At 36.5% G+C, this 10,304-nt stretch overlaps 1 protein-coding gene across 1 annotated transcript; it reads left to right on the plus strand.

Annotated features, from left to right (window-relative positions):
- Nucleotides 1–2,405: 2,405 nt before the first annotated feature.
- On the plus strand, nt 2,406–9,666 carry DNAJC28 (DnaJ heat shock protein family (Hsp40) member C28). The gene is made up of 2 exons (XM_012547333.3): nt 2,406–2,736; nt 6,649–9,666. Exon 2 carries the CDS (start codon nt 6,684–6,686, stop codon nt 7,833–7,835), a length of 1,152 nt encoding a protein of 383 aa, XP_012402787.1. The 5' UTR covers nt 2,406–2,736; nt 6,649–6,683; the 3' UTR covers nt 7,836–9,666.
- The last annotated feature ends 638 nt before the right edge of the window (nt 9,667–10,304 follow it).

Below are 10,304 nucleotides of genomic sequence, written 5' to 3' on the forward strand. Positions count from 1 at the left end.
GAAATTCTTTCATCATTAACCAGTTAATTCCCTAAATTAAACTTTGGAAAACAGAACTAACTGAGCCAGAAATTCTTTCATCACTAACCAGTTAATTCCCTAAATTAAACTTTGGAAAACAGAACTAACTAACTGAGCCAGAAATTCTTTCATCACTAACCAGTTAATTCCCTAAATTAAACTTTGGAAAACAGAACTAACTGAGCCAGAAATTCTTCCATCACTAACAGTTAATTCCCTAAATTAAACTTTGGAAAACAGAACTAACTAACTGAGCCAGAAATTCTTTCATCACTAACCAGTTAATTCCCTAAATTAAACTTTGGAAAACAGAACTAACACTAGGCCAGAAATTCTTTCATCATTAACCAGTTAATTCCTAAATTAAACTTTGGAAAACAGAACTAACTAACTGAGCCAGAAATTCTTTCATCACTAACCAGTTAATTCCCTAAATTAAACTTTAGAAAACAGAACTAACTAACTGAGCCAGAAATTCTTCCATCACTAACCAGTTAGTCCCCTAAATTAAACTTTGGAAAACAGAACTAACTGAGCCAGAAATTCTTCATCATTAACCAGTTAGTCCCTAAATTAAACTTTGGAAAACAGAACTAACTTGAGCCAGAAATTCTTCCATCATTAACCAGTTAGTCCCTAAATTAAACTTTGGAAAACAGAACTAACTAACTGAGCCAGAAATTCTTTCATCACTAACCAGTTAGTCCCCTAAATTAAACTTTGGAAAACAGAACTAACTGAGCCAGAAATTCTTCCATCATTAACCAGTTAGTCCCCTAAATTAAACTTTGGAAAACAGAACTAACTAACTGAGCCAGAAATTCTTTCATCACTAACCAGTTAGTCCCCTAAATTAAACTTTGGAAAACAGAACTAACTGAGCCAGAAATTCTTCCATCACTAACCAGTTAATTCCCTAAATTAAACTTTGGAAAACAGAACTAACTGAGCCAGAAATTCTTCCATCACTAACCAGTTAGTCCCTAAATTAAACTTTGGAAAACAGAACTAACTGAGCCAGAAATTCTTCCATCATTAACCAGTTAGTCCCCTAAATTAAACTTTGGAAAACAGAACTAACTGAGCCAGAAATTCTTCCATCATTAACCAGTTAGTCCCCTAAATTAAACTTTGGAAAACAGAACTAACTAACTGAGCCAGAAATTCTTCCATCACTAACCAGTTAGTCCCCTAAATTAAACTTTGGAAAACAGAACTAACTAACTGAGCCAGAAATTCTTTCATCACTAACCAGTTAGTCCCCTAAATTAAACTTTGGAAAACAGAACTAACTGAGCCAGAAATTCTTCCATCACTAACCAGTTAGTCCCCTAAATTAAACTTTGGAAAACAGAACTAACTGGCCAGAAATCCTTCATCACTAACCAGTTAGTCCCCTAAATTAAACTTTGGAAAACAGAACTACTAACTGAGGCAGAAATTCTTTCATCACTAACCAGTTAATTCCCTAAATTAAACTTTAGAAAACAGAACTAACTAACTGAGCCAGAAATCCTTCCATCACTAACCAGTTAGTCCCCTAAATTAAACTTTGGAAAACAGAACTAACTAACTGAGCCAGAAATTCTTTCATCATTAACCAGTTAGTCCCCTAAATTAAACTTTGGAAAACAGAACTAACTGAGCCAGAAATTCTTCCATCACTAACCAGTTAAGTTAGTCCCCTAAATTAAACTTTGGAAAACAGAACTAACTGAGCCAGAAATTCTTCCATCACTAACCAGTTAGTCCCCTAAATTAAACTTTGGAAAACAGAACTAACTGAGCCAGAAATTCTTTCATCACTAACCAGTTAGTCCCCTAAATTAAACTTTGGAAAACAGAACTAACTAACTGAGCCAGAAATTCTTTCATCACTAACCAGTTAATTCCCTAAATTAAACTTTTCGTAAGTTTCCCTCGTCAATTCCAGAATGCTGCACTAAAATTCCCGTGACGGTTTTTGGATTTGTTCTTCCCTCTCCTATTCCGCCCCTAAGGCCCTCCTCAGCTATCAAACATTTAACCTTGGATTGTATTAGATGTTGCCTATATTGCTTCCCAACCTCCACGCCAAACTTCCAGGACCTCTAGTTACGAAATACTTCCGGTGTTCGTACCCCCTAAAAATTAATAAATACAAAGAAACCAACAGACTATTCTGGAAAACTCCAGATTCTTCTTTTTCTTTACGCTGGGGGTCAGTGCTCGTTCTCAGTCCCATTTTTGTCCTCCTCCTCTTCCGTAGAAATAAAGAGAAATAGAACAAACCCCCCACGTGTCCAGATTCGCCTCGAGCAGCTCAACCCAGACTTACACCCTTCCCCCCAACCCCAAGTCCAAACGGCTCAACCATCTGGGAGGGAGTCTACTGAGGACCAGTCATTCAGAGCACAACCGACAAGCTCCAAGAAACAATGACCTCATTCTGTTGAATAAATCCATTTATCGTTAAAGATATCAAGTGCTACAGTACGGTGCTTCTTCTCTTTGCCACGTAGAGATAAATTCTCCCTGCGTGGAACCCTTCAAAGCAAAGATTCTAATGGTCTGATCCACCGGCTGGGCTGAAGCCTCGCTCTCACCCCCAAAACTGAAACGGAACCAGCCCAAGGGGAAAGAGGAGGGCCGGGAAGGACATCTAAGGAAAGCGCATGCGCCACGGCGCACTTCTCGGGGAGGGAGCCGAGGCGGCCGCTGACGGCTTGCTTGAAGGTGAGATCGCGGAGATCCCCGCGCCTGCGAGCCGCGGCCTCTGGCGTAGTGAGGTTTACGGTGGGCAGGAGGTAGTCGCTTGGGCTGGGGCCCTAAGGACTTGAGTAACCTGTTTATTATTCCACGGTCGAACTCCTTCGTACCTCCTGCGACATTTCCCGGACTTAAGTGACTATGGAGAGACGAAATCCGAGGCTCCCCAAACCTGGTCTTTTCCCTTCGTCCCGAGTGATGGGTAGCCAGTGTAGGATTTATTAGGCGCCTGCTGTGTACCGGGACCGGCGCTAAGTGAGGGCTGTCCCTTTTTATCGCAAATCCATAGCCAGCAGTATACATGCTGGAGACGTTCCCAGAGGCACTGGCATTACAGGGGGAGGGGAAAAGGCTTTCAGCTGGGACGGGAAGGAAGGCAGAGATGAGAAGGGGTACTGCCCGTGCAGGTGTCTGGAGTCGTGAGATGGGGTGTCGTTTGTGGAGTTTTTTTTTATTTTTTATTTAATAGCCTTTTATTTACAGGTTATATGTATGTGTAACTTTAGAGCATTGACAATTGCCAAACCTCTTGTTCCAATTTTTCCCCTCCTTTCCCCCCCCCTCCCCTAGATGGCAGGATGACCAGTAGATGTTAAATATATTAAAATATAAATTAGATACACAATAAGTATACATGACCAAAACGTTATTTTGCTGTACAAAAAGAATCAGGTTCTGAAATATTGTACAATTAGCTTGTTTTTTTTTTTTTTATCAAAGTAGGTAAATTTTGTTTGTTTGTTTGTTTTTTTATTTAATAGCCTTTTATTTACAGGATATATGCATGGGTAACTTTACAGCATTAACAATTGCCAAACCTCTTGTTCCAATTTTTCACCTCTTACCTCCCCCCACCCCCTCCCCTAGATGGCAGGATGACCAGTAGATGTTAAATATGTTAAAGCATAAATTAGATACACAATAAGTATACATGACCAAACCGTTATTTTGCTGTACAAAAAGAATCAGGTTCTGAAATATTGTACAATTAGCTTGTTTTTTTTTTTATCAAAGTAAGTAAATTTTTTTTGTTTGTTTTATTTAATAGCCTTTTATTTACAGGATATATGCATGGGTAACTTTACAGCATTAACAATTGCCAAACCTCTTGTTCCAATTTTCACCTCTTACCCTCCATCCCTCCCTAGATGGCAGGATGACCAGTAGATGTTAAATACATTAAAATATAACTTAGATACACAATAAGTATACATGACCAAACAGTTATTTTGCTGTACAGAAAGAATCAGACTCTGAAATATTGTACAATTAGCTTGTGAAGGAAATCAAAAATGCAGGTGGGCATAAATATAGGGATTGGGAATTCAATGTAATGGTTTTTAGTCATCTCCCAGAGTTCTTTCTCTGGGTGTAGCTAGTTCAGTTCATTACTGCTCCATTGGAAATGATTTGGTTGATCTCGTTGCTGAGGATGGCCTGGTCCATCAGAACTGGTCATCATATAGTATTGTTGTTGAAGTATATAATGATCTCGGTCCTGCTCATTTCACTCAGCATCAGTTCAGTGTAAAGTCTCTCCAGGCCTTTCTGAAATCATCCTGTTGGTCATTTCTTACAGAACAGTAATATTCCATAATATTCATATACCACAATTTATTCAGCCATTCTCCAACTGATGGACATCCACTCAGTTTCCAGTTTCTAGCCACTACAAAAGGGCTGTGGAGTTATTTTTATAAACATTCTGCCTTTGTAAGGTTCTGTAAATTGGTGGCGTTTTTTTTTGGGGGTGAGAAGGATTTTGAGGTCTGTGGATTTGTTTTTGTGATACTGTTTTGTTGTATTAGGCTTATGCCTTTGGGCATACACTCTACTGACAGAGCCTCAGTTTCTTGAATTATAAAATGGGGATAAAATTTTGGAATATCACCTTTAATGGGGATGATAGCACTTGCATTATCTAAATAAATCTTTATAGACTCGAGGAGATAAAATAGGCTTTATCTTTGTATTCATTCACACTTAATACAATTTCAGAGTTTTTATGGTCAGTTTCTCTATTCTCTGGGGGCCTGTCTTCTTAAAAAAAAACAAACAACCCCCCTCCCCAATTTGGACTTCTTTAAAGCCAAACATTCTCCCTTTAGGAGATGGATACTATCTTCTGATGATCATTAGACTGTAAGCTCCTTGAAGACAGAGGCTGTCTGTCTAGCAATTGGCACATAACTTGGACAAGATTTGGAAATATTTTTAACTAAAAAAAATACAGACAAGTTAATATGTGATTTCCCAAATTTTTATACTGCTGGTGGGTTTTATATATAAAGTTTAGTGTTTCCCATTTTTATTGGAGCTTGATGCCACTGGTGTAAATAATAAAGAAGGAAAGCATACTAATACTAGGATGATGAGGAAGGTTAAGCTAAGGGCACCTGAGTTCAACCTTAAAGGAAGATAGGATTCTAAAAGATGGAGATGAGGAATACATTTCAGGTACAAGGAACTAGGCAAGGGCAAAAAGACTTATAATAGTTTATAATCAATGAGTTTTTGAGGACCTGAACCAAGTTAGTTGTATGAGTGAAAAGATGGGCACAGAGCTGAAGATCTTGTAGAAGCAGATGACATGGAGTTATTGAATTCCACTTTTAAGGCCCTCTAGAGTCTGGCTCTAGGTGTGAAGTTGAGAAGAGTGGCAGGCCTGGAATCTTCCTGAGTTTTCAAATCTGGCCCCAAATATACTTACTAACTGACGTTGGGCAAGTCACTTAATCCTGTTTGCCTAGGTTTCTTCATCTGTAAAATGAGCTGGAGAAGGAAATGGCAAACCAATGCAGTGTCTTTGTCAAGAAAACCCCAAATGGGGTCACAAAGAGACACAACTGAACAACAATCTTAATACAATGTTATTCTCGTACATATTTTACATTCTACCTAATTTGGACAGTTTGCTGTTGCCCAAATTTGCCATGTCATTTCCAATCTCTGTACATTTACTTAAACTTTCCTGGGGTGCCTAGAATGTATTCTTTTCTCATTCTTTTAGAATCCTTATTTTTTTCCCCAAGATTTAGTTTAGGTTTTGCATTCCCCAGGATGTACATACCCTCTCCCACTTTCCTCCCTTTTAGCACTCTAGTCTTCCTCAAACGTTCTATCTGATTTCTCTGCCTTTTAATCCTTAAAGCTTTAGAGGTAATAGGGACATCACAGTGTGTCTTTGGTTAAAGGGGACTCCCTCTACCAACACAGGCTCACCCATTGTCTTTGCAATAGAGTTTTCCTGAGCTATGAGAGATGAAATAGTTTGCCCAGGGTCATGCAGCAATTTTGTGTTGGAAGCTGGATACTTTGGCCCTCCTACCTGGAAAGCAAGCTCTTTATCCACTAGCTAGCTTATCTCTCAACCCTTCATAGATTTAGAGCTGCCCATTTCATCTCTGCAGTTGAAATAATACAGGTCCATAGAGGTTAAATGACTTTTCCAGGTAGTGGAGACGAGGCACTTTCTCCAAAGTCAACATCTTTTCTCTGTACTATTCTGCTTCTATTCTAATATGTATTTTTGTATTTCCCCAATTCCTACCTTATAAATAGAATATAAGCTCTTCAAAGTCTGGGAACTGTTTAACTTTTGTCTTTGTATCTCTAGTGCCCAGAGAAATTCTTTGCAAATAACAGGCACTTAAAAAAATAGTATATTTTACTGTTGCTTTTAATGAAATCATTTGAGAATTGATCATTTTGTGAACAGTGTTATTTGATAATAAAAATCATACTTGTGCTTCTAAGTTTCAGTTGAAGATTCTGTTTTATCACCCCTTTTTTAATGTTAGGGATAAATCGTGAAAATAGGTGAAGTTACAGTTGTGATATGATTTTTGTTAACTTGTTTTTGATTATATAATTTTACAGGTCATTGCTTAGAATGCAACTGCGTCTGAACAACCATGAAGTGGCTGGGTGTAATTATGAACCCCAAATTAAGATACTCTGTTTTGGTAAATATATCAATGATTCAAAATTGGATGAAAATTGTTCCATGTCCTTATGTCATTATAAATAGAATGATGTCAAATCATAAGCCTAAAAAGAACATCGCAGAATATTACAACATACTTAACCTTGATGAAGGCTGTTCTACTCTTGAAGTAAGAGAATCTTTTCATCAGCTTGCCAAGCAGTTTCATCCAGATTGTGGATCCCGTACAGCTGATTCTGCAACATTTATACAGATAGAAGAAGCCTATAGGATAGTACTTAACCATGTAACGGAGAAAAAAAAGGAAGAAAATAAAGTTGAGGAAGAGGAGGAAGAAGATATGCTCAAATATAAAACACCACAACATAGGCATTATTTAAGTTATGAAGGTTTTGGTTTAGGGACTCCAAGTCAACGAGAAAAACAGTATAGACAATTTAGAGCAGATCGTGCTAGTGAAAAAGTACTGGAATATCAAAAGCGGAAACTGGAAAACCACTATTATGCTAATAATGTGACTGTTAAAAATGTAAGACAAAGTAAGAATCAAAAAATAACTCAAGCAATTGACCGCTTAGTAGAAGATCTCATTCAGGAGTCAATGGCTAAAGGAGACTTTGATAATCTCAGTGGTAAAGGAAAACCCCTGAAAAAGTTTTCCGGTTGCTCATACATTGATCCTATGACTCACAATTTGAACAGAATTCTGATAGAAAATGGATACCAACCAGAATGGATTTTAATGCAAAAAGAAATAAAAGATACAATTGAGCAACTCAGAAAAGACATTCTATTTTCAAGGAATAAACTTGGGCATCCAATGACATCCAGTGAGCTAAAGCAGTGGAGCCAAGATTGTGAAAAGTTTCAAGAAAATATTAAAAAATTAAACAAGCGAGTTAATTATTTTAATTTGATTGTTCCTATTCTGAATAGGCAAAAAGTTCATTTTGATGCAGAGAAAGAAATCGCCAGAGTCCTAAAGAATTATGATAACCTAATAGCAGAGAAGGTGGATGATAAAAGCACAATTAACATTGAATCAAAAAATGTTAAAACAGCTGGATTCAAGACAGGGTTTTTTAAATGGCTAAATCTATGGAAAGGAGTTAAAATATAAGGATTTCAAGATTTAGTGCCATTATATTTCAAAATCTTTTTTTTTTTTAAAAAGATATGCTGATTTCAAACATGAGATATATACTATCACATTTGCAAGAATTTATGTCTGCCCATCTCTCTGTTTTCTTTTCTCGGTGACTCTGGAACTTATCAAATGAATGAATTTCCAACTAGTTTTTAGCATGCATGTGCACATCAATTGTATGTCAAAAAAAACCTCAACAATCCAAAAAGTACAAACCCCAAGGATACTCATTTTGAGGGGAGAAGAAACCACATTCAACAAACTTTGCACTTAAGATTAGTCATCAAGTGAATGAACTGGGATAAGAATATGGGAGTAGTAAATTCAGGGTATGAGGTCAATAAAGATTGCTTCTACTATTAAACTTTTTTTGCCTTAAGGCTGTGTCTATTCACCCTATATGAACAAATCATTGTTTAACCAGAATATTTTTTCATCTCAATGATTAATGCATCTCATTACTTGATCATTTTGACTGCAGTTATTACTAGAGCTACTCAGAATAAAAGGAACAGCCACTTCAGGTCCTGACTCATTTACAGTGTGTATACATAAAGTATAGTATTAGCAATGATGGATTTATGAATGTGTCCCTACTTTGACAGATAAAGCAACATTATCAATGAAAGAGAACGTTAATGGAGATAGCTTTGGATTTCTTTAGTTGAGAAATTGTTTAGCCTTAGCAAAATTAACCTTTAGCAACTGAGCAAAATTGAGTTTCCCCGAATTCCTCTTTTACGATACCTATGTCTTTCAGTTAATAGTCCCTCTAAAACAGGAGTGGGGAACATTTTTTTTTTTTTGCCAAGGGCCAGTCGGATATGTACAACATCATTCATAGGACAGATAAATCATTAACTTAAAAACTCAAGCAGTGGAAGATTGTTCTAGCTTTCAGCTCCTCATCATCCATAGTTACCTTGGCAGGGCCAGAGCAAATGATTTTGCAGGCCCTTTTTGGCCTATGGGCCAGATATTCCCCACCCCTGATCTAAAAGGATAGAATAGAAATATTAAAACCCAAATAGAAAAGTGGGATATTAACATTTCTAATCACTGTGATTATTAAGAACAGCATTTGTGTATCTGTGTGTGTGAGAAAGACAGGCAGAGACTCAGAGGAAAGAAATAGATGAAAGAGACATTTATACTGAGGCTTATAAGGTCATTAATTAAAAATGATTATGAAATTTATATTGGTAATAAAACCTAGTGATTCACCTCATTTTCCAGATATAAACATCTCCCTAATGATACTTTTTATACTGCTGCTTTCTATCCTATTCTTGCCTACCATTTTCTTTTAAGTGATCTGCAAATATTAGCAGATAAGAAATAAGCCAAGACCTGAATTTTCAAAATTAGAAAATTGGACTCATTGGTTACAGATAAAAGTTTAAGCAAACCCTTGATTTAAACATAGTATAATTTGCAGAAATTATAATAGTAAAATTAATGAATCAATTAGACTATAAATGTAGATATATTCAGAGAGCAAAAGAACCTCTCTGGTACATTGGGTAGTTCGGCTGTTGTGAGTTGTGAGAAGATGGGCAAGAATTACACAGGATGATGTGTGTATGGGTTTTGATCTACACTGATAGAGAAAGAATGCCTGTTCCAATGAGATCATGTATTTGTTGATGGCAATTATAATATAAGCAAATATATTATTTATACTTATTCTGTATTAGCACTTAGTATTCTCTATTAGCCTTGAATGCATGGTATTTTTATTTTTTGTTAAAAACATGCCACAACACAAATCAATCTTATAGAATAAAAGAGTTCTCAAACTTCAGCTGATACTTTAATCATTAATTTATTCATTCATTGGGCAAGTACTTATCAGGTGCTTACTATGTACAAGGTACATGATAAGTATAGTGTATTTGTGTGTACATACAGATAAATAAAATAGGATCTCTAGTCTCATTGAATTTTTAGTCAATAAGAGTTTATAGCCGAGTTACTTGCAAGCATTATTAAATAGAACAAATTTCCAGAATAAGAAAGGCATTTGGACAAGCCTTTTAAGTTAGTTGAAATGCAACTTGATCCTTAGGTCAAACTTCTTCCACTTAACATGTTAATTTCCAGCTTTCTAGCATGTTTTTTTGTTTTCTAAGAGAATATTTTATTTCTAAATTTATTCACTAAATAGAATGAGCTTAGGTTATAGGACATAGTATATATTTCCCAGAAAGAGACCTAAAGTGTCATTTCATCCAGCCTCTTCATTTTACAGGTGACATACTAGGAGACACACTAGGAGAATGACTTTGCTAAGTGCTGTGGCAGAGTTGGGAGTCAAACCCCAATCTACATCTCTACTACATGAAAAGTTAATGATGTCTGTAAGGCTTGATTTAAAATGTTAATTTTAATTGCTCAGAAAATGCCATCTGCATCCAGAAAAAGAACTAAGGAGACTGAATT

Source organism: Sarcophilus harrisii, chromosome 3, assembly GCF_902635505.1.
Source record: "Sarcophilus harrisii chromosome 3, mSarHar1.11, whole genome shotgun sequence".
NCBI lineage: Eukaryota > Metazoa > Chordata > Mammalia > Dasyuromorphia > Dasyuridae > Sarcophilus > Sarcophilus harrisii.